Source organism: Asterias amurensis, chromosome 1, assembly GCF_032118995.1.
Source record: "Asterias amurensis chromosome 1, ASM3211899v1".
Lineage (NCBI taxonomy): Eukaryota > Metazoa > Echinodermata > Asteroidea > Forcipulatida > Asteriidae > Asterias > Asterias amurensis.
Genome location: NC_092648.1, coordinates 2,286,860 through 2,312,451, shown reverse-complemented (window position 1 = coordinate 2,312,451; position 25,592 = coordinate 2,286,860). Strand labels below are relative to the sequence as shown.

At 38.9% G+C, this 25,592-nt stretch overlaps 1 protein-coding gene across 1 annotated transcript; it reads right to left on the bottom strand.

The window, feature by feature from the left end:
- Positions 1–35: 35 nt before the first annotated feature.
- LOC139942177 (ribosome quality control complex subunit NEMF-like) lies at positions 36–25,073 on the bottom strand. The gene is made up of 35 exons (XM_071938930.1): positions 24,899–25,073; positions 24,172–24,240; positions 23,481–23,709; positions 22,290–22,435; positions 21,933–22,000; positions 21,177–21,266; positions 20,876–20,949; positions 20,155–20,225; positions 19,552–19,627; positions 19,130–19,192; positions 18,893–18,970; positions 18,336–18,383; positions 17,940–18,100; positions 17,168–17,293; positions 16,305–16,368; positions 15,711–15,799; positions 14,536–14,639; positions 13,546–13,721; positions 12,854–12,911; positions 12,197–12,255; positions 11,079–11,171; positions 9,971–10,058; positions 9,196–9,343; positions 8,562–8,700; positions 8,281–8,315; positions 7,513–7,726; positions 7,248–7,292; positions 6,634–6,711; positions 5,705–5,936; positions 4,593–4,657; positions 4,092–4,130; positions 3,481–3,587; positions 3,219–3,262; positions 2,502–2,581; positions 36–2,017 (listed from the first exon to the last, which is right to left on the bottom strand). Exons 1-35 carry the CDS (start codon positions 24,955–24,957, stop codon positions 1,931–1,933), a joined length of 3,402 nt encoding a protein of 1,133 aa, XP_071795031.1. The 5' UTR covers positions 24,958–25,073; the 3' UTR covers positions 36–1,930.
- Between the last annotated feature and the right edge of the window lie 519 nt (positions 25,074–25,592).

Here is a 25,592-nt window from a genome sequence, read left to right as displayed (position 1 = left end):
ACAATACCCTTTAAGAGAATGGAATACACAACGGCAGAGAGATCATAGCTTGTGTCTTGAGGTAAGGAGAATTTAGAATTGATCAATACTACCAATCTAATAACTAACACATAACATAATGTGACTGGGAAGTAGGAACACTATTTTGTAAAGGGGTAATGAGAAATTAAAAGTTGACAAATTGAACTTGTTTACATATTAAGCATGCGCACAAGGTCTCAAGACCAAGAATCGGTGACCTGTGTCGCGTATCAGCAGACGACATACAGGAAAAATGCTAGACTATTGTGACCAAAACAAATAAGGGAATAAATGTGTGGCGAAACTGTCTGGGTATTTATGAATGGTGATTAAAAGTTTTGTTTTTAAAGTACAAAAATAAAAAATAAATAAAATAGACGTTCTCTTATTAACTTGAGGGGAAAAAGCCTTGGGGTAGATTATTAGATACATTTTATGGTGAATGTGATGATACAATATAAACAAAATGTAACTTTCAAAACTATTAGGTCTAGGCCTATAGTTTATTTGTCAATGTACATTATTAAATACAACTTTTAAATTGTTACAAAAGAGCTGAAGTAATTTAAAGTGTTGTATTTTGATCAAATGTTAAACTTGTGGTAAATGACTAACCAAAGAAGGATAAAGTATATCCAAATACCCACCATGCCCTGAGAAATTAGAAGAAAAAAAGGCAATAAAATAAAACAGATAAAAAAACTTTTCTTATTATCATCACCCGCCTGGAGCCAAATTCTTGAAGCTAAGTAGCACAATAAAATAGGCATAAAACTGTTGTTTTTCAAAAATAAAGAAGCGTCAGATTTTGCCTGCGTTTTCAATTTTTGTTGGCGCAGCTGAGAAACCAAAAAGAGAAAAAAGTTGTCTGCCTTACTTATCTTGCTGACCAAATTACTAGAAAAATGTTACTCCCACATCAAAGCAGTATATGTCTGCGAGGCAACAGCAGGTACAAACTGCATCTCTGCCTAGGGTCAAGTTTCATCAAACTGTTCACAGCTGAGAACTGTTAAGCAAGATCTATCTGTGCTGAGCAAGTTTTTGTGCCCTGAGCATTTGCGACCCGGCACCAACTCTCAGAAACGATTCAGGGAATGAACTACTTCGAAGGGAATCCTTTCTCAGAAAAGTTGATATGATCAACAGCTGCAATACTCCTCACCAAGTAAATTTTTATAATCATTCATTTTAGGGTACTTAACAAAGTACGACCCAACCTTCAACTCTTGGTGCAGTCATAAAGTATAAAAACACTTTTCAGGAAGTTCCAAACCAATGCACTGTCCACCAAAGTAAAACAACTCAGCGACCTCCTCCACCCCCCCCCCCATAAGAAATAAACCCCAATTCAAACAAAAAACAATATGTGACATAAGACAAAGTGACATGTGGCATAAGCAATCATCCAAGTTGTTATTCAACGCAAAATCAAAAGACAATAGTCAACTTCCAAAGTTCCGTAGGAAGTTGTGCAGGAATTAAATTAACCCTACTACCTTTCAAAACCACAGTGGATGATACTTAATTGTCAGACAGTGGGAGCGTTGACTGCGTAATATGTAGATACATTCAACACATGATGTCGCATTGCAGCCTGGCATAACTCATCATTCAAAACAACAAAGGAAGATATTGAATGGTCAAACAATAGGAGGGTTGACTGTGAACTGCAGATGTCATACTGAAGGCTGGCATAGTTTATCTATCATTCAGAACCACGGTGGAGTATATTGAGTGGTCAGACAGTAGGAGGGTTGACTGTGTACTGTGTAATTACCTCCAGTGTATGAATTCTATCATTAGAAACCACAGTGGTTGATTTTTCCAATGAATCAAATAATGTCATTTAGTAGTACGATCTGCACAAATGTACATCCTCTTGATTAAATCAATGTTAACATCCCAACTATTTCTTCTTCTTTGACTTGGCCTTCTGAAGGTTTGGAGCCGATACTTTAACTTTTCCAGGCAAATTCCTAGACAAATCTGTGTCCTAATAACATAAGAAGAAAACAAAGATTAACAAATATCTACCTAATGTGCAAGAAGGTGGACAAGTATAAAGGAAAGATGGTAATAAGGATAAAGAGACAATTAAGAGGCAAGGATAAAGAGACAATTAAATGTTGATGATACAACTTGGGAAGCAACAGGAGAAGGACCACCTTCAAGGACAAATAGCTCAGTTCAAATAGCACCGGCATGTCAATACAGAGGTCGCAGGTTCAAATCATGTTCTACTGATGTTTTCTTTGCTCACCCAAAATTGTGTTCATCATCACACAGGAATTTCTTATGGTACTAATATACGAGTATGGCGAGGTTCCAACTAAACCTTCATGATATTTTAGTTATCATTGGATAAAAAGATCCTTCATGGAATTTTAGTTATCATTGGAGTCAAATGCAAAAACGGTCAAGAGAGGGCGCCATCCAACATTTCAGCTTGAGACTTGTTAACAATGTTCTCTATTTACCTTCACACTCTTAAAAAGATCCTTCTCTCTGCTCACTGTGTCCTTAGAGAACTGGAACATATGAAGAGCAGCCTTTGCAGCTAAAAACATCAAGAAATAAATACACAATTAGGTTAAAGGCAGTGGACACTATTGGTAATTACTCAAAATAATTATCAGCATAAAACCTTACTTGGTAACGAGTAATGGGGAGCTGTTGATAGTAAAAAACATTGTGAGAAACAGCTCCCTCTGAAGTGACGTAATTTTTGAGAAAGAAGTAACTTTCTAACCAATATTAACTACTGAAAAACAAATACTGAAACTAAGAAGTTGAGTTGTCCTCCTCGTTGTCGGTTCAGCGAGACGACTAATTGCAGGAAGTCAAATTCTTAAGTTCAGAAAGTCGTCTGGGTGAGATTATTATGTGGACAATGCAGAGATAACTTTTTACAGTCAGTTAACTTTTCCGTTTGATTTGAGTCGTTGAAGCTAAGCCTCATATCTGGATAAGCGATATGGCAATCCTAAAGCACCATAGGTTTGGTTAACATTAGCAGAAATATCTGTTAATAACTGAGAAGGAGGGGATGTGGTTTTCCAACAAAGACTTGTGAAGTACCAAGTTCAAAATGCTTAAATCATTTGCCAAAAAAAATAACTACATCACACTATCCATTCAAATCCAAAGATGTTTGGATGAAAAGCTTTGATTAAAATGAAGCGAGTATATCTTACCTTTTCCTCTTTTGCCTGTTCCAGGAGTTAACTTGACTTTAAACCTGAAGGATTAATAACAAAATTGTCATAAATCCAACAAAATTACAAAGAAACAACCAATTAAAATCGCAACATCCAAACCCATTTAAACCAGCATTTACAAGCTTAGCAGCATTTACACGCTTTTGGCGTTACAGGCTTACCTGTTGACTCCCATAATAGTCATTGTGGCAAAGCATTCTATGAATTTATTTCTATGGTTATGAATGATTGTACTTACTTGTAGTTATGCATAACGGAGTATGGAGCACATATTGGTAGACTGAACATTAACAAGTCTTCTGCATGAGGACATCCAGTCAACGTGTCCACGATGTTCAAACTTTCCTGCAAATATTCAAAAGAATGATTGTAGATTTTGAAAAATAAATTGACAATACTATGGACATTTATATTGCGCAGTGACCTGTTTTAATATACTCTACTGCGTATTACAAGAAATACAAAAAGTGCAGAGAAAAAAGAAATAAAAATACACAAACAGAGCAAGAATAAATTAAATGGGTGAAGTAAAAAAAATGTGATTTTAACTTTGATACATTAAGTGAAACTAAACTACAGCACTTCTTTCATCATCATCATCCATCGACCTCATTCAAGATCACAGACATTCTGTTATGCCACCCTGGTATGTCCGCCATAGCTCTTGTCATAGCTCCTGGTAGCTAACATAGATTAATCACCACATGCCGTGTGTATCATGCATTAAACGTCCTTAATTTGTGGGGTGTGTCTGTCACAAAAAAGCGGAAACAGACAACAAATCAAGCTAGGCATCTCTGTCTTTTGTGATAATGAGAGTAGCGTGAAATAAGAGTTTGTAAATTTTACCGTCATGAGTTGAGATTGGTCTTTCTCTTCGTCTGAAGCCTGCATAAAAAAAATTAAAATATAAAAATAAGACATCAAAGTTTGAACAAGTTTCAAGTGGCAAATATCAATGTTAGTTCTAACTTTAAAAAATCCTCCTTGTTCTATGAATAATTTCCAACATAGTTATTGAAACTTTAGATTTAAAAATAATGTGTTTTCGCGACCACCTTTTTCTGCCAAGTTAATGCACTAAACTATCAATATCTTCTCGGTAGCTCGGTGAAAAAAAATAAATTGTAGGTTAGTGAGAGGAATAGTTCATCAATACTTGAGTGGAATTTCACACTTCACTCTTGAGCAGGCCTTAAACTACACTCTTGAAGGGGCACAGCAATTTCCCTCACATTGCTGTGGGTACAGCGGGTCATTGCCAGCCCTGCTCGAGTATTAATGACAAACAAATGAATGAAATCAACCAACAATGAAGCAGTTTTAGAGAAGGATTCTCTCCATGCTTACCTCCCCAGCAGCCTCCTCCTTATTCCATGAATGCTTGAAGGCAACTGGCTGAATCATATCCTCATCTAGATCACAAGAAATAATCCAGGAATTAACAAAGTCTTGACATTATTTAAGCTACAATGATCCACAGGAAAGTAGTGGAATGTGCGAAAGCCACCAACTCCAGCCGTCGATTTCAAAAAGAGTTAGGACTCGTCTTAGCTCGGGTTAGGAAGAGTAACTCGTCTTAACTTAGGATTAATCTTAAGGTCTGCATGCTACAGTGCAGGGTTGGGACTCGTCCTAAGTCCTAAGATTAGTCTTAAGTTAGGAAGAGTTTTGTGAAATCGACGGCTGGAGCTGAAAAAGGATAACTCCCTTCACAGTCCGCAAAGATGTAAAGCATGGATATCACCCACTAGGAGCCTGACTTGTTGAGCAGAATGCAATACCTTACCAACATTTTACAAAGCAATTATGGTGCCTTGCTGAAGTGCTTAAGGGCACATTAGTGTCATGATCACAATTCAAACCCACACTCTGTGCTGCTGACAACACCAGTTTGGGTCTGGTGACCTAGCCCGCTCAGCCACGAGTGAATAAGCAAGCATTTACAAATCAAAAAGACTGGCCCCATGTATACATGCACTGATGCTTAACCAAATCAACTAAAACTTTCCTATAGTTCAGACTTTCAAGTGCTCTCTTTAAAGGAACACGTTGCCTTGGATCAGTCGAGTTGGTCTTTGAAAAGTGTATGTAATCGTTTGTTATAGAATGCATGTGATTAGAAAGATTTTTTAAAAGTAGAATATAATGATCCACACAAGTATCACTCGAAATTGAGTGGTTTTCCTTTTACCTTGTCGACAAACACGGTCAGCCATTTATGGGAGTCAAAATTTTGACTCCCATAAATGGCAGACCGTGTTAGTTCGCAAAATAAAAGGAAAACCGCTCAATTTCGAGGCAAATGTATGTGGATCACTGTATTCTACTTTTTAAACATCTTTCTACCCATATGCATTTCATAACAAACGGTTACAAACGCTTTTCAAAGGCCAACTCGACCGATCCAAGGCAACATGTTCCTTTAAGGTTCAAGATGTCTAAATACAGCGGCATCTCACCTTGTTCCTCCTTGACACTCATTCCTTGCATCTTTCCCTCCATCTCGACCGCATCGTCTCCTGCCGTCCTCTCCAAGACATCTCCATCTCGTTGCTGCTGCTGTTTACCGCCTCCTTGTTTCTTCTTCTGCTGATATCTCTGTTTCGTCTGTTGATGCTTCTCCTCAAGGAGTTGTTGTTTTCGAGCTTGCTTGGCTTTCTTTCCTTTTAGTTCCCTCGGTGCTCCGGCTGACTGTTGTCAAAACAGCAAAGTTGTTCAATTAAAATTTTAAACTTTGAAGGATGAAAAAATTATCAAAACAATTTGCAGAATCTGTGTTCAACAAAGCAATAAGTTGGAATAACACATGATACGTTGTCTACTCAGTGGACTTGCAGACTGTCAACCCTCCTACTGTCTGACCATTTAATATCCTCCAATGTGGTTTTGAAAGATAGGTAAACTATTCTGGCATGCAATATGATACCATGTAGTGAATTTATCTACACAGTACACAGTGACCCATCCTACTGCTTAACCATTCAATATCCTCCAGTGTAGTTTTGAAGGATGGATAAACTATGCCAGCCTACATGTTATCATGTGGTAAATGCATCTACATGTACACACATGTAAACATACACAGTTAGTTCAGTGCACAGTTGTGCCACCATACACAATCTGTGCAGTTGAATGGAGTTGAATGGATTTGAATGGTTGGACAACTTGCTGGAAAATGTTATCAGAGTACAAGAGTTAATCCTAGTCTGTTTGAAGGTCTTGAAGCATCCTGCTCATTTCTGCTTAGCAGAACATTTCTCGGCAATATTTTCTGCAAAGCAGCTCTATGAAATTGGGCACAGCTGACAAGTTGTATGTCTGTTAATTAAGTGTCTGTTGTCGAGAGAGATAGAGTAGTAAAAATATTTGTCTCTCCTTGAAAACTTACGGCCAAGATTTCCATCTTGAGTCTTCTCTCCTCGTCATCCTGATCTTTATATTTCTGTTTAATCTTCTTTAATTTATTCTGTTGGATAAAAAGAAAACGTTGCACACAAATAATCTACTGTCAATGCATGAAATATTAATCATCTTCTTCAATGCGGAAGACTACAGCAGTACACTTTTTGAAGAGTGTAGAAAACATGGGAAAGAGACTCTTCTTTATATTTTAAACTTAACAATAAGTATCTCAATAGATAAAAAGTTCAGATGATCCCTTCGCTACCGCTTCCCAAATTGTATCATATACTTGGATTTTGATCCCCAGCAATATGGCAGTTAACAGTTGTATGGCTTCTTACTTGCACCTGAAACAAAGATATTGAGAAAGAAAACAAAGAGATCGCCAGCATAGGGCTTGAAAGCAAGGTCGGTAGAGCACCTGTACGTTAATCCGGAGGTTGCAGGTTCAAGTCCTACTCTGTTCAGCCCGAAATAGTTTCAAAATTACCCAGTCAGTTTTCCATGTGGTTTATTACTTTATAAAATAAATGTCTCTACAAACTCATTGTGGCTTTTTCTTCTTCAAAATTTGTTTTTAAAATGGCCCTGTTGACTCACCTTCTGACCTCGTTTGACTTGTGCAGGTTGTGTTGAAGCTTCAACCTGAAATATTCACCAAAAACAAGTTAAATTAATGAAAGAAGTGCATCAACAATCAAAATCGACTTTGTACAACAAAAAATATTTGAAGTATGTCAAGACCGGGGCTCGAACCCACACTCTGCTGAACCGAAACACCAGCGCTTCAGTTCGTTGCTCTTATTCACTCGACCACACCACGCCACAAATAAATGATTACAAGAATGAGAGGTCGTTGACCTACACTGCCTCTTTGAGCCGCTGTTTGCTCTTCTTGTTCCCCCTCATCATCTTCTGCATCTTCAAGTCTTGGGATCCGAGTCTCGTCGTCTTCTCTTAGTACTTGTGTCTCCAACGTGATGCCATCCACAATCTCTTTCGTATCTACATCTTCCTTCTTGGCATCATCTTCATTGATGTCTTCATTTTGCTTTTTGATTTGCTGTTTCTTCATTTGCCTGATGGGGAAATCAAAACATCATATCAGTAGGATTTGAAACTTTGCATGGTGGAAGTATAATTAGGTGAAGTTTGCGACAGCACCTGACACAGACGACAATTGAGCTCAGCATACTCTGTGTTCTATTCTTATATTGATACTTCATGCCCACAGCTGACATAGAGGGTGTGTACAGCAGACACAGATGACAATTGCATTAAAAAAAATTTAAAATTATGCAAGTCGCCAGACACACAAGGCCTGAAGGCCACTTCAAGGTGTGGGCTACAATTATTTTTTTCCAGAGGCCGTTGCCACCTACTCCTAGGGCTGAAACAAGGTCACCCCCTTTACAGTCTATATGGATGTAGGCTTGGGTATCATCAATCCGAAGCCTGGCTGGTAGAGCAGAAAGCACTACCTCCCCAATTTTACGTAGCAAGTGTCACGAGCGGGATTCGAACCCACACTCTGCTGATCAAACACCAGAGATTAAATCCAGTGCTATTAACCGCTAGACCATGACACGCCACAGCAGACACTGTAACTATCACATATTTAAATTTCCTTTACCTTTTCTGTTTGGCAGATAAGTACTGTTTTTGATTCTGCAAATAAAAAGAACAAGAGATAAGCTTGATGAGGTTCTGCAATGCTTTAAGTTCATATCAATATTCAAAGTGAGCTCAGTTTAAAAAGGCTGTTGGAAATTTTTAACGGAAAGGTGATTTATAAATGGGAATCTCAGTCTTAAACGCCTATTTTATACATTGTGGGGTCTTGACGCAGGGACTACTGCTGGTTTTAAACGGGCCTTATAGACCTCCCAGCCCACTCCCTTAATGTTACTTTACCTGTTGTTTGTTGGTTTTGCTAACACCAAGTACTATAGGTTGGTCATCACCAAGGTATACCGTCTCTGTCTCCCCTTCATTAGAATGGTAGCTTCCAGAGCTCAGAACACTTGACCCTCGTGACCTCTGTACCTCTGACCTTTAGTTCAGATGGAGAAGAGAAAACCATTAAAGTCTAAAGACTCTATGCACTGATGCAAGAGGTGGCCACTGTATGGCAATGGTCTACCATTTGTGGATTCAATGAGTATAGAAAGAAATCGGCACTGCACAGTAACAAACAGGAAAACCGACTCCCAAAAAGCCACACAAGATTTATCTTGAGTAATGACATCAGTGCCCAATTTCATGACTCTGCTTACCACCAAATTCAGTTCTTGCAATCACCATTCTCTGCTTACTTTGCAAGTGCCAAATTTCTGCTCTAGCTGTGTAAGCGAATAATGCCTAGTATCATGAAGTACAAATGTTCACAGGCAAAAATACCTGCTAACCTGTGAAATATGCTTAAGGCAAGCACAGAATTCCTTGTCACCGAAAGCGCCAACTCTTTGCTTACAGTTAAGCAGAACCATGAAATTGGGCCCTGGTGAATTGGATTAACATTTCCTCACTGCGTAGAATGTCCACTTACTTTGCTCCTTGAACATGATAAAGTGGAATGGCTGTATCTGGATAGGCAGTGTCATCATCTGAACTACTCTCTGCCATAACTGGTTCATCTTTGACTTCATCCTGAGGTTCTTCTTCTTCTGCCTCCTCGATGTCCTCCATCTTCATGGCTGATAAGACACAAGGAGACAACAACACAATCAGGTTAACATGGATAGAAATGTAACAAATTTGTGGAGCAATTACCCAAGGTATACCCTCCCTTTAAAACCTAGTGACAAACTGAACAGGAAATATTCAATTTTTCATCACAAAACTAAGTGCCAGTTCAGTAATAATATAATAATTATAGCCTCTTACTTAGCACTCATATCCACTCAGTGATGCTCGAGGCACTTCAACACTCAGTATATCCTGCAAGGTGTTGTAGAGCTAGCTTTTTGAAGCAAGATACATGTTCCTCTATGCCACCATGTAATGGCTTACAAGGTGATGTTACGCAATATGCAGCCAATCAAACCATGAACATCGTGGCAAACCCCTTCTTTTCTCAATAGGTGTACTGGGTTCTTTAACGTGCATTACACAACACACTGCTTTACATCCCATATGAAGAAAGCAGCAATAATGGTTAAGTATCTTGCTTGAAAGGACACAAGTGTCACAACCAGGGCTCGAACCCACACTCTGCTGAACAGAAACACCAGAGCTCCAGTCCCGTCCTCTATTCCGCTCGGCCACAACACTCCACAGTACAAAGGGTCTTCCTTGGGTGCCTTTAGTAATCAGTTACTCACCCGGTTCTTCCTGTGTCTTCTCATCTTCACTGTCTTCATCACCGTCATCTTGAAGAGGTATTTCTTCATCATCCACTGAGCCATCAACCTAAGATAACAAAGGAATTACAAGTTTGTTTATTTTAAACATGTCTTTGATCTTAAAAACAAACCCAGCAAGTCAGGTTGGCTCAGTGGTTTCCGTCACTGCCTTTTACCTCTGTGGACCCGGACTGAAGCCTTGATTGTGGATTGGGTTAACCTATGGGGGTTTTCTCCAACGAGTCTAAAACTTAAACTCCTTCATTGTCTTCTCTACAAAAAAGTTGGAGTCAGCTTCCATTAGGATGCTTTGCCGACTATTGACCCAACTCCCCTGATGTCATCATCGAATAATCTTGGATGCGCCATATTGGTGGGCAATGTCACTGTGTGCGTTATTCAGTGAAGTGCGCATTTTAGGCGAAGCGGCGTTTACACGTAAATCTACAGTGTTTGCCAGCCAAAATGGTGAGCATGACACAGTCGCCGCATGTGACGTGCGTGTAAGGGGTCAATATAATTCAAATTCAGATTCAGATTCAGCATTGGAATTGGCAGTTACTGCTACGGCTTTGACTGTTGCCAAGGATGTCCTATACAGCAAACCACAATGATGCATCCCAATACACAGCCGTAGCTGTAGCCACTTATTCCGAAGCAAATATAATATAATAATAGTATCAAAGTCTCATATAGATCATGTATCTACCAAACAAGGTACTAAAGGAGCTGAGCATATACAAACCTTCAGAAAGATAGGTAATTGCAGTGATGAATTCTGAGACCCAATTATTTAGCACCTTATAAGGGTTTACAAGGTGCTACAGCGCATACAGCAGCCACAGCCAGGAACACCGGGGCGAACCCCTCCTTTAATCGATAAGTGCACTTGGTTCTTTCACATGCGTTACACAACACATGGGACCAACGGCTTTACGTCCCATCCGAAGAAACGAAAGTGTCATGGCTGGGGATTCGAACCCACACTCTGCTGATCAGAGTAACAAAAATAATTGAAAACTGACAAATTAAACATTTTCCTTGTATGATTCAAATGAATAGAACCAAGCCTGGTTGACCTACTTACCGTTGACCTTTCATCAGCCATTGACATCTCCTCCTCCTCTAGGGTTCGTATTCTCCTCTCATCCTTATGTCTCCATAGACTAGAATCATCCAACTGTCAATCAAATTGTCATAATCTGTATGTTAATCTAAGAAAATGTTACTACATGTATGCCAATCAATGGCATGAAATAATTTGTTTTTAAATCTAATGACATCATTACTGCTCATTTATCAATGACATCATCACTATGTCAGTAACGGATTTATAGATTATAATTTGTTTTTAGCCTCAGTACTTCCCCCAAATTCAGTGAACAAATCAACAGGCAAATCACTCGGCCGGAATTCAAAACCACAATTTTTGCATCCACTGAACTATCCCAGTGGCTAGAGGCAGTTGGAATCCTTTGTGTTAGCAGCATGTACCGCAATGATGTAATAGATGTTATTTAAAGAGCCAATAAAGGATGATCTCAATATGTCAAATATTACCTTTTTATTGCCAAATACACATCGCAGATACTGGTTAGTAACCATTTTACTCTCAAAATTTGCATTTAGTAATAAATATCTCAAGTCAAAAATGCACCCGGCCGCGCGGCTTTTTCAGCCGAGAGTCAAAAACGGCTTATCTATTATAATGACCCTGGACGCCAGTGACAATTATCCCCTATTGGTTTTGAACACAGTTCTCCAGCTTTGGCATTTCCACACCAAATAGCCGCCACTGACGTCACGATTCCTTTGTCGCGCAGGCTTGTTTGACCCCACGTTTTTCAAAAATTTGGCTTGGAGCGTTCTGGAGAAAAACCCATTTTTACCATGTTTAACATGAGGTAAGAGACTCGTTATATTTTTAATGTTTCCTGGATGGACTGCAGCTGTTAGAAAACTGTAATATCTATATATTTGAGATCATCCTTTATTGGCTGTTTAAATATCAAATATGGATGTCAAATATTGGTTTTCATTCAAATGTGCATAAATGTTCAACTGTCATATTCTTCCCTCTCTAAATTCCATGTTTTTTCAGTAGTGACATCGTTATGTTAGATTTACACGTTAAGTTCCCCCCCCCCCCCAAAAAAAAAGAATAATAATAATAATAATAATAATAAATTCTCTAGCTTTTACTACCTTGAACAAGAATCCAAATCCCATCATCAGCTGAGCTGGAGGAAGGTAATTCTTCTTCCCTGAAAGAAACAAAAAACATGAACAGTATCAAACTTGGCATGTTCCAATCAACAACAAACCGGAGATGACTTCAACCAAACAAAAATAATGTGGTCTATGCGTGTAGGTATGACCAACTGGCAATTTGTTTTTAAGTACACAACAAACTATTTCTCTAAATTATTTCTCTATGCGTTAAGGTAGGATCAACTTGGCATGTTCCAATCAACAACAACACGGAGATGACTTCAACCAAACAAAAACAATGTGGTCTATGCGTGTAGGTATGATCAACTGGCAATTTGTTTTTAAATACACAACAAATTATTTCTCTAAATTATTTCTCTATGCGTTAAGGTAGGATCAACTTGGCATGTTCCAATCAACAACAACACGGAGATGACTTCAACCAACAAAACAATGTGGTCTATGCGTTAGGTATGATCAACTGGCAATTTGTTTTAAGTACACAACAAATTATTTCTCTAAGAAAAAAGAAGACAGCTGGGCATGGTTTTTTGAAGCCTACATTTTTGTACAAAACACTTTCTGTAACACACAAACTGGCACATTGATTTGAGTCCAATGTATAAATAATCAAGCAAGTTCTTCGGTTACCTCTGATCATGAAGCTACCAGTGGTAAGATACTCTCCACTTGGAGCAGTCTTCGATACCTACAGACAAGATAAAGACAAAAATTACACATTTTTATAGTGCTAACTTGACTTTCCAATCTAAGTCGGAAAAATAAACACAATTGAAATAAATAAATATTAATGTTAAGGACGGTTTCATTATGTTTTGTCTGAAAACTACGTGAAGGTTTTCAAGATGGCTGACAACCTTGTGATCATTAACCCTCCTACTGTCTGACCATTTAATATCATCCACTGCGGTTTTGAATGGTAAACTATGCTAGCCTGCAATATATCATGTGGTAAATGCATCTACACAGTAAAAAGTCAACCCCCCTACTGTAGGACTATTCAATATCATCTACTGCAGTTTAAATGATAGATAAACTTGCCAACCTGCAATACAATATCATGTAGTGATTACATCTACATCTACACAGTAGGCTAAATAGTCAACCCTCCTACTGTCTGACCAATCAATATCATACACTGATTTTACACTCAGGTCATTGTTGACCCACCAAGCGCTAGTAACAACCTTAGCATCCCATGCTACACTGTAACACACAGCCATTACTCCACCCTCATGGAGTGCATTAGAGAAGGTAGTCTTGGGGGAGAGGGAGGGGGACTAGGGAGGCAGTGGGTGGAGGGGAGGGTCACTGATTCTTACCTGATCATTATTGACCCACCAGGCGCTAGTGACAACCTTAGCATCCCATGCTACACTGTAACACACAGCCATTACACCACCCTCATGGAGTGTCTTTGGTGGTACTGGACCTCCTGATGGATTCTTGATAATCACACTACTAGCACCATGTAGATCAGCATGCACATACACATCACCTGAAAAAATAAGACAAATCTCGTCATCTCTCAATGCTTTGCCAGAAACTTTTGCAGAGAGATCATGCTCTGCATACGGCCTCAAAATGTGAAATAAACTTCCGGTAAAAATGAGACATACCAGCTCACTTACATCATTTGAGACACTCCTTAAAGCTCACCTGTTCCAGCAGTCTTACTATGGACCATTCAGGCTTTCCACTAAGCTCCGCCCACCACGCACATGAGCAAGACATGGTACGAGCACTCCCAATGACATTCTGCACGATTCTGCCGTGCGTGCCAAATATACGCATGACCGAGTTTGTCCGACCACAATCATTGCTATGATTGGTCAAATGGGTGAACGCGCACAGTTTGATTGACAGGCCGGATCGGTCCATTCACCTCAGAGCCTTAGAGCAAACATTTGATTGGTGCTCTAGAAATGACTTTTGATTAATTGATTGATTGATTCCGTAATAATAGTAGTGAACATTTATAATGTGCCATGTCTGTCATAAATGATACTCCTGCAAATCTGGTGGAAGTTGGTGAGAATGACTTTATGAGATGAAGCAACCGTAATACAACTCCTTGAAAGGGATACAGGGTGAGGTGGCACACATTGCTGGCAGATCATGCAAGACAAACTGGGGCAAGCACCTTCTCTTAACGATAATTGTACTGGGTTCTTTCACATGCATTACACAACACATGCCATTTATGCCCCATCTGTAGGTCGAGTCAATAGTGGTTATGTGTGTTGCTCCAGGACCAGGGGTGGCCTTAACCCACACTCTCCGACAAAATGTAAACGAGAGTGAAATCTCACCTTGTGTGAGGTACTTCTTGACGATCATTTCATTCTGTTGTTGGTCTCTTCCAGCAATGACTAAGTAATTCTCTGAGCTGATGAACCAGTAAAACTTCTCAAACCTAAACAAAAATACAAATTATACCTGGTTCTTATATAGATCATATTCTAGTAGCTAGATCAAGGCGCTTTACAACATTATTCCTGATCTTCAGGCATACTTTTAGACCATTCTTCTAACTTTCTTACCTTCCTGGGGAGCAGAGAACCCTAAGCTGCTTAAATTAGCACTTAGGGGTAAATCCACTGCAATACTGTCTCAGCCCTCTTAGGTTACCACTTAGACTTCGTTCCCACTGGATCCACAATTGTGAAAATGGAACCCCGCAACAAGATAAGTTGTAGGCGTAAAATGCCGGTCGCGTTCCAACTTGAGTATGATCATGCATGGATCCCCCCTCTTTGGGAATGGAAGTGGGGTTAAAAGAACACTGTTTTGCTAGCAAATTGGGGGGTCTGATTGCCCTTTGCGTTCCCACTAGACTTTTGATCGCCTATTCATCCAAAAGGGCGATCAAATCCCGCTTTAATCCTACTCCCGAGGAGGATCAAAACTGCACGGTCAGATCCTGATCGCCCTCGCGTTCCCACTGGAGCTTATTTCTCTTTGATCACCCTTTGATCGCCCTTTCGGGGTCTTGATCGCCCTTTTCTCGGATTGCAAGATCACTGCGGGGTCCAGTGGGAACGGGGTCTTATACACCTGGGTTAAGAGAAGCAATTATGTGCCTTGCTCAAGGACACAAGTATCATCAAGGCTTTCCCTCATGACCGGGATTCGAACTCATACTCAGATGGTTCAACCATTAGAACTTGAGTCGATGCAGTAAATCGCTCGGCCACAACACCAACAAAAAAGGAACCCCCCAAAAAATGATGAGGATATTTTAGACTGGTCCCTTGTCTTTATCAATAAGGACAGAGACAAGCACCAGTCTTACAAACCTTTTCACATGCTCTGACGTAACCTGTGTTATGATTGGTCAGTCCATATCACATTATAGCAGTTTGTGCTTAATGAAGTACATAATTGGTCGGTCCATATCACATTATAGCAGTTTGTGCTTAATGAAGTACATTGACACAGACAAACAGACAGACTGACAGACATAGGATGAGGGTGGATGTCTTACCAGTATGTCTTTCTTGTCTTATTGATGCTAGCTACTGTTGCTACATCTTTTAATGCTTGCTTTGTCTTGCGTTCAGCTGATTTAATCGCCTGTGAGATGAAGGAAAATTTACATCATTAGTTTTATCTAGAAATTGACTTGGTCAAAGTGAAACCTAGGAATGAAACCAACACACATTTAAATTGACTAAATGAAACAATTAGTATTTGAGTTATTTTGCCAACTTGACTGTCTGCAAGGCACAAGATAATTCACATCAATGAGTCATTTGTGAGGTACATTGAATGTCTGGTACAATGACTTGCTCAGTCACAAGTTAGCGCTTAGTGAGTTGAATTCTTCAGACTATCCAGACGGTTGCTATGTCACATGATTTGAGGCAAGCTTTTTTGCTGTTATGAAAGAGACGGCAAACACTCAAACACAATTCTTTGAGGGTACATGGAACAATGGTACCAGGAATTGCTATACAATGGAATTGCTATACAAAGGCTTGCCCCAAACCATTTGACATAGCAACTGTCTCTATAGTCTGATGAATTAACGGGTAATTTAGAATAAATATTTCTTAATGAATGAATGAATGAAACATACCTTTTGAGAAGCATCAACAGTTCGCTGTTCCTTCTTCTTGGAAAACTTCTTCTGAATATAAAACCTAAAGACACAAAAAGTTTAAAGACAGTGGACACTATTTTTCAAAGGTAATTGTCAAAGACCAGTCTTCTCACTCAGTGTATCTCAACATATGCATAAAATAACAAACCTGTGAAAATTTGAGCTCAATTGGTCGTCGCAGTTGTGAGATAATAACGAAAGAAAAAAACACTCTTGTTACACGAAGTTGTGTGCTTTCAGATGCTTGATATCGAGACCTCAAATTCTAAATCTGAGGTCTCAAAATCAAATACTTCTTTCTCGAAAAACTACATCACTTCAGAGGAAGCCGTTTCTCACAATATACCATCAACCTCTCCCCATCACTCGTTACCAAGTAAGGTTTTATGCTAATAATTATTTTGAGTAATTACCAAAAGTGTCCACTGCCTTTCTTGCCAGATGTTTGTAAGTAACAAGTACAATTTTGATCCTCTAGTGTAACCAAAGTTACGTACTATTACTACTAATGAATATCAAGCACCTATAGAGCCCTTATGCAAGGGCATCAAGGCGGTTGACAAATAAAAACAGAAGCAGGAGTGTCTTTTAGACACCCATGGTGCATTATAAATGGCCACTATTATTATTATAAACAGCCAAGCGTAGGCCAAAATATAAGTAACACGAGACAAGTCGGTAAAAACCAAAAGTAAAAATACTCAAGCCTAAAACTAATAATACCTTCTACAATTTGTAGCATTTGCGTATGCAGACAAACCAAGATCAATGTCAATGTCAATATAGTTGGTTATATCTTTCTTCTTTTGCTTTTTACTGAAAGTAAAGTACAAACTTACCTTCTAGCATTGGCGTATGCAGACAGACCAAGGTCAATGTCTATATAGTTGGTTTTATCTTTCTTCTTTTGCTTTTTACTGGATTTATCTTCATCTTCATCTTCCTCATCAACTTCATAGGGATCTCTGCAAACAGTAAGAATAAAAATAATAAACAAGATGCAAAACACCAGAAGGTATTTTTTGTGGCTGTTTTCTCACCAATAAGTAGACACTGCATTCATCTGAAAAGTTCACATAATAATAATAATAGTGGCTTCTTATACAGCATGCAAATATGTCGCTCAGTGACACTCGCCTGCAAGTTATTGTGGGACTACGTTGAATTACAAGACCTACTCCTTTATATCATCATGTAATGGTTTACAAGGTGCTGTGGTCCAATATGCTGCCGATCAGACCAGGAACACCGGGGCGAACCCCTTCTATTTGATAAGTTCACTGGGTTCTTTAACATGAGTTACACAAGACACAGGGCAAACGGCTTAATGTACATCCCATCTGAAGGATGAGGCAATAGTGAAGTGTCTTGCTTAAGGACGTGGGTGTCACTACTTGAAACCCACACTCTGCTGATCAGAAACACCAGAGCTTGAGTCTGGTGCTCTGAACCGCTCAGCCACGGCACAGCACATGAGACTTTGATTGTATGTTTCTTGATAATTTGGCCAACAAATATGCAATAAGTTGACAAACACCAATGTTTGACCCTTCCTATGACACAAGTGACACAGAAACAAGTTTTATTCGAGGATATAAACTAAGAACTAACTTGAGTATCATGGTGATGTGATTGACGTCCAGTTTGAGACTCTTGATGGCTAGGGCGACGGGATCTTGTTGAGCTTGAGCTTCATGGATGATGTTGTTGATCTCCATCCAGTCAATCTGATTAGCTATAGCACTACGGACAACCTTGATGGCCTGATCCACCTGTATTAATCAATCAATCAATCAATCAATCAATCAATTAATAAATCAATCAATCTGATTAGCTGTAGCGCTACTGACAACCTTGATGGCCTGATCCACCTGTATCAATCAATCAATCAATTAATTAGTCAATAAATCAGTCAATCAATCAGTCAATCAATCAATTAATTAATCAATCAATCAAGGCAGTATGGCACACAACTGTTAAGAGAAGAAGAAACCCAATAAAATTTACCAATGGCAGATTCGTCTCAATCAGCTCTCCCTTCCGCCTATCAACATCCTACAAAAAACAAAAGCAACAAACCATCAGGGTAAATTCAGAGATTGGTTCCAGGTTGTATTGGACTCCCTAGGCATGGCACCTGCCTAAGCTGTAGTGTACAATTGTACGACTTCTGACTAGCACCCAAAACAAAATGGGAACAAACATTGGGGCTAGATTGCTAAGTTGAACGTGCAACTGAATGAAGTTTTCTTTGTGCACTCAAAACTAATTTGATTTTGAATACATACATGTAATTTTCATTATTGTTGTATCTTTCCATTGATGAAGCCAAGGGACTCTTAAACGTGACCCTTTAGCCTGAATATACCTGTGTAGAAAAAAGGTTGAAGAAGTCACAGTTTTAGATGTGGGAGGAAAACCCTGAGGTGGAAAAACCCACGCAATCAAGTAGGGACTGAAAACCAAATCAACAAGCGAGGGTTTGTACAAGCCCAATTTTATATTGTTTTTTGAGGCCAAACTCGGAAGGTCTTCAAATCTTTCACGTAATGACAAAAACCAACCTGTGCTTTGGCCAGCTGATCAAGACGTTTCTCATGATCTTTCTTGACATTCTCTAGCTTCTTCAAGGCGTCTTTCTCCTGAAGTCAAAATATAAGAATATCATATGACATGTATGATCAGAATAAGTGATGAAATTAAAATTTTTCAAATATTCTAACGAGGTTTGTCAGTTATTAGGAGGATACTTAAAGAAGATCAAATTCAGTTTTACAACCAAGACTAGTAACTTGATTTACCTGTTGAAGAACTTTTACATCAGCTTTCTGACTCTCCAACTTGGAGAAAAATTCATCCACCGCCTGAAATATATTAAGAAGTCAGTTGCATATAATTACAAACCCATGAAACATTTACTTAACTACCTTTATGATATCAGCATCATTATCGATCGACTACAATTTCGTAGTTGCCAGCATTTGCATTGTGCAATCGGCAAGATTTTACACAGCAATAGTTAGAAATACTTTAAACATCATAGGGAAAAAGTCTCCATAATCAGGGTGATTTTGAAATTTGTTCATCAGAACGTGGCAAGATTAGTTTATTTTCAGAGAAACTTTTTGCAGAATCAGGGGGAGAAAGCAGCTCTAGTATTTGCAACTTGGGCATGATATCCAGTTTCATCATAATGGTCTTGATTAACTAAACGCAAACTCACCTTATTAAACGACTCAAGCTCAAGGTAAGGGCAGGTCTCATGCTGTTTGTACAGAAACGGATGATATTCATTGTATCTGTGAATAAGAAACCAAACACAATGTATTTAGAGAAAATATCACCGACAAGTACTCTTTGTAAATGCATACAGCGATCACAAACGGCTACAATATTTCAGCGTTGTACACTCGCCCCTAATTGGTTCCTTACAAAAAAAGTAGAAATATTTTATTGAGTAAAAGGACTCACCTCCAAGTATACATGGTGTGGGCTCTTATATACACCTCAGGCTATTTAATCACAACTGTTTTATTTTTCCAAGGCAAACAAATTCAAAAAACAGACTAAAGTAGGAAAAAGTATCATGCCTGTTAAAGGTCATGTCCTGAATTGAAAATTCCATTGATTCTCATGTTAACAAAACAAAGTCTCTGTTTTGCGCTATTTTCCTAGATATTCAAACTGCAGAAATTGTGTCAAATATCAACAATATTGGTCATGTCTGGGTGCATGGTGATGATTCTACAAAAATAAATAGACTCCAAAGGGTTGATATAATCAGCGCCAAAAAAAAACACAGATCAAAGAATTATCTAAAACTCACACAAGTAACTCTGCGTCTTCACTCCCAACCACTGCCGTTGGTTTCTTCTCTTTCTTCTGTATAATGTAGCCCTGGATTAAAGAAATAAGAATAAGTCAGGCAATATTTAACAACAATAAAAAGTATTAACTTTGGTTTTTACCCATACACCGATGCGTGTTAGCACTGTATACTCAGTACTTTCCCCGCTTCCTGTGAAAACAAATATCACTGGCATATTACTCGGGTGGGATTTGAACCCACAACCCTTGCAATTCTAGAGCAGTGTCTTACCAACTAGACCACAGAGATTGCCCAGTAGCTAGAGGCAGTTTGAATCATATGTTTTGGCAACAAGAAATAGACTGTGCAAAGCTTGCGCATATTCAAACTTTCAGGACCATGTTGGTTGTAAACATGTCGAGTCTGTGTGTGCGATTTTGTTTCCTTAAGTACTTTAATTTATTATACTTAACAACTAAAGCTATGGCTAGATAGTAGATTCATGCGCTGACGTATAGGACATCCTTAGCAACACCCTTAGTAAAAGTCTTTCTTAAGTCTTGCTGGAAAAAACCACAGGCATACTATTCAGGTATGATTCCAACCCACCAACCAGAACATCAAAAATACCACTGACTAGTCAACAAGTACACAGGTTCTGAGAATCTGGTTTACTGCTTTAAGATTAAGTAAAAAGCAGAACGGAATGTTTTGAGTGACATTTGGTTTTTAAAATTACCTTCTCATGTGAATGACCGGACTGCTCCATTAAATCTTCTGCTTCCTTAAGGGCCAGCAACAGCTTGGGAATTTCTGAAAGCATAAATTGGAATATGATTTAAGACCTTCATCAGTTGAGTTTGAAATCATCCTAAATCAGCTATTAGTAAGATGATATAAATAGTACAGAAATGTTGTGCAATTAAAATTTCTTTAAATGAATTGAGTAATTAATCAGAACCACCACTACTCAATTAGAGATTTGCTTACTATTAATGAATTGCTTATAATAGTTGAATCTAATTTCATTAGCCCATTACCTTCGTCAACATTGAAGTCCTTGTTCATTTTGACGCCTGCTGGAAATCCTTGTTTCAGCAAACAGTGGTCAATCACAGCTGGCCCGAACACTGGAAAATAAAAAAATTAAATTAAAAGCAGATGTAAATTTAATCTCCCTCATTAAAAAAGGTCAAGTGTGTCCCAAGCCAAAGTGGCTTATCAGGCCAGTGTTTATGTCCGACATTAAACAACTGAGAATATTCTATTCCCCCTGCAGCCGATTTCACGAAACTTTACGCAACTGCGTAAGTCCACTTGCGCAACGTTTTAATAAGTCCACTTGCGCGACGGATATGGAGCAACCATAAACGTTGCGCAAGTGGACTTACACAGTTGCGTAAAGTTTCGTGAAATCGGCTGCAGGACAGGATGCCAGTCCATCGCAGGTTACTCCCAGCTCTCACCAGTACCCATTTGTACTCCTGAGTGGAGAGAAGCAATAATGGTAAAGTGCCTTGATCAATGACACAAGTGTCGGGAATGACCGGGCCAGGATTCAAACCAACATTCTATAAATTACAGCACAAAAGATGTCCATGGAAAGTAGGGACTTGAAACACTATGTGGACTTACACATGTCCACACAGTGTTACTTACAGTGTTAAAGAATATAATTTTCCTTAGATGTACAAAACAAAGAAATGTCAACACAGTGACTGCAACACAGAGCTGCATGTTTTTGCATGTGATTAAGTATGAGGTACAAACAAGTTAGGACTTTAAAAACAACGTACCAAAATGTGGATTAAGGATTTTCCGGACGAAGTCTCCTTGTTTGCCATTTTCCAAGATTTCCTTCAACCTGTATTCAAAGAGTAACGAAAAAGAGTTTGAGAAAATATGTACTGGGAATCTTACTGTCTGCAAGCCTGCAAGAAAACATGTGGTGAGTGCATCTACAGTACACAGTCAACCCTCCTACTGTTTGACTAATCAATATCAAGACAGATGTTGAATGTATTGTATACATCTACATTTAATATAGGATTAAAACAATCGAATGGTTCCAACAAACCAAAGGTATACTTTGCCTTTAACCACGGCCTTCAAGGAACAAATAAATTATCAAGTTAGAAGAGATAAGACTTTACCGATTTGGTTCTGGGAGTGGTGCTGGCTTCATGGCTATGTCAAGCGGATATTTCTCCCTGACGGCAAACCGCACATCCTCACTTTCTTGTCTTGTTCTCAGTAGATTCAAGATGATGTATTCATGGTCTGTTAGGATAACATTACCCTAGCAAGAAACAAAGACAATTTCAAATAACACCAAAATCATCTCAAAATTGTAAAGAGAGCTCTTACATTGTATGTGTATCAATAAATGATACTCTGCAGTTTCAATTCCCAACATAATTTCTATCTTTGGCCTTTTTGAGATATGGGGGCCAATTTCATAATGCTGCTTAAACGGAAAGCAAATTTTTGTGTAACTATAGCAGAACAATTAAGCAGAAGCGTATTTCACAGGTTAGCAAGCAAATCAAGTGACCATCTTGCACCTTAACCATTGATTTGCATCGTTTCCTCATTTATTTTCACACAGTAATCGTGTGCTTACGGTTCGCACTGCTATTTAATGGAAACACAGCTTCAATCACTGCGTTATTGTAATTGAATCAACTTAGAATAAAACTGGTTAAAACATGTCAGTGCATTTGGTGGGTGAGTAGTGAACTAACTACTCTGTTTGTTTGTTTAGATGATCTTCCTGTCAAGGAAACTTGGCAAACTCCCACAAGAGGATATAAACGCCGAGCTCGTTACAGCCAATCTCTGTCATACATACATTGGTTTAATATCCATGATTACGAACCAAGTCAATAAATTGCAATTCAATAACTCGATGATAATACTCACTCTACTCGTCGTTGTGAAATCAGCGGTTAGCTGGGGTTTCGTATCCACAACCTAACCACTTGACCACAATGACAAGTCAGGCCAAGTCACACCGCAGTGATAACGAAAACGATAACGATCATGACGCAAAGGGAACGCATTCTATTGATTTACTTGCTCCACGCAGAATACGCCCACGCTCATTCAACAAATTGAGGGCATGCATTTTTGACATTCTCAATTTCATTCTTGTCATCAAGGCCTGTGTGACCAGAAGCCGATTTCACAAAACTTTACACAACTGCGTAAGTCCACTTGCGCAACGTTTATGGTGCAAGTTGCTCCATAATTGTTGCGCAATAATTGGACTAACGTAGTTGCGTAAAGTTTCGTGAAATCTGCTGCAGGCCTTTAGTAAGAATGTATTAATACTCCTTGCTTACTCTGTCATATAACTCCACAATAAGATGATAGGCAGCTTCATCGGATCCAAACTGCATATCAACAACTCGATCTAAACCCAGCTGACGTAACTGAGTCAAGCGTCTGCTCCTAAGATGTTTCCTGAGTTTCATGCTGAAGTTGGACGGCATGTTACTCTTGGGCCAGTCAAAATCTGTGCTGTTCAAACGGTTTCCAGATTCAACGAAAAGCATTTCTTTCTTGTCAGTGCTGGGGGGAAAAGAAAACGCTCTTAAAGGCCTAGAATTTCATCTTGAAGAGGGCCAATCAAATGCATCATGCAAAGGGCACTTCCATTGTCAAATCTTACAGTTTTTGGGACACTTGCGAAGGGGCACCAAGGCTAAGACCAGGGGCACCAAGGCCAAGACCAGGGGCAACGGAGGCCATGACCTCATTGGCCTGCATGTAATTTGAGGACTGATCTTAATTTACCATTAGAAAAGTACTTGCATCACAGGAGGGAGTTGCTGTCAAGAATCGCCATAGAGTGCATCACGGAGCATTTACAATCAAAATGTTTTGATGTTTGTCAATTTTCAAAGTTGAAAAAAACTGGTTATTGTACGGCAAAAGTTTGCAAAAGGTTGCAATGTAATATCCACTTACTGCTTAGATTCATATATAGAGGGGGTAGGACTCTAGAATATTAGTATGATTGTTTAAGCTTACCCTTGTAGTTTAATGAGGTATGTTTTACTGTTGATATCGTAAATGTTGATGACTCGAAGACCCATTAACCTGAGGAACAAATAAAAACATTACGTTTTATTTTATGCGGTATATTTTCACCAGGGTTTGCCTTTTACTTTTTCAGTGACCATGAGTCATGACTAGCCATGTGATGTGAGTAAATGTAAATCCGAAGTTGCCTTGTCATTTCACTAGCCTGCTAGCATTCTCACTACTGAACTAGCCTCAGCATTTTTGGCCAGCAAACCACTGTTACTAGTTAGTGTTAAGGAGAATGCTGCAAAATATAACTGTTGAGGAAAGTTAAAAAACTAAGACTTTAATTTTTATTTTGTTTTAAATGTTATTTATTTAATCATCAAAAAAAACAAAAAACAGGAAGCTAAGAGCTATAAAGTGAACACCTTTGTTTGGTTTTGACTACCAACCAGCCTGTAGGTAGGCTGTAGGGATAACATTCCGCATGGCGCCACCACTTTTTCACTCCTTTTTACAAAAAGAGATATCTCATTGAGGTAAATTAGATACTACACTATTTCACATCGATTGAAAAAGTGGTGGTGCCATAAGGAAACTTTTCCAACCAACCAAGAAGGATTCAGATGTCATGCAATCCAATTGGCATTGGATTGCCATGCATGAAACTACACACTAATTTGACTAAAAAAGTAAAAAAGAAAAAAACGCACAAATTATCACCACTCACCTAGTGCCCAACTCGGCAATAGCCACTCGCAAATCAATGGTTGTAAACCTAGACTTCATGGTGAATGTCCAGGGTGCCCCTGTTAGTCAATATATTATGTTTTAATTAAACTATAATATTGTAAAACGTGCCAACACGAAGTTTTTGAGAATGTATCATCATGCGAACTTGGAACTTGCCGATGTCGTAAGAGAAACACCGCCCTCAATTGGCCAAAATGAGTTGTCAAAAAAAAGACATTATTCTCATGCTCTGCTGCCCTCCCCTCCCGTGCGTTAGGCTCTTAGGAAAACTACGAGGACGACGGAAGATTAAAATTTCTTCAGAAGAAGAACAATGTTAGCGTAATTGGTAACCGTCTGTTTCGATAGCTGCATGCCATTCTTCGAAGAAAACAAAGAAAATGGGAGGGAGTATACTACCATAACTTAGTCCTGCTCTTGTGACCATTTATGACAAACCATTGCAATGCCCGAATGCAACTTCATCTGTTTTTTCCCCTCTCAGTTCAGACCCTTCGCTCGCCCCAAGCGGCCAGTCTATCCAGGAGTCTACAGGAAAGCCAGGCGCTGGGGACGAGCGAATTCAGACCCCAGTTCGAATCTCACTGTACACTGGCTTACCATTACATTCAATGAAACATTCAGTCTTACATACAAACATTTTTTCCTATGAATGTCCGAGTTACACATTT

Bases quoted from the DNA above. Each gene is read 5' to 3' on its own strand.
- LOC139942177 (XM_071938930.1), bottom strand. From the start codon at position 24,957: ATGAAGTCTAGGTTTACAACCATTGATTTGCGAGTGGCTATTGCCGAG. The intron at 23,710-24,171 runs GTAAGCTTAAAC...TTTTCCCCCCAG, and splicing joins TACCTCATTAAACTACAAGG to CACTGACAAGAAAGAAATGC. The intron at 18,384-18,892 runs GTTGGTTTTTGT...TGTTTTTTGTAG, and splicing joins ATCAGCTGGCCAAAGCACAG to GATGTTGATAGGCGGAAGGG.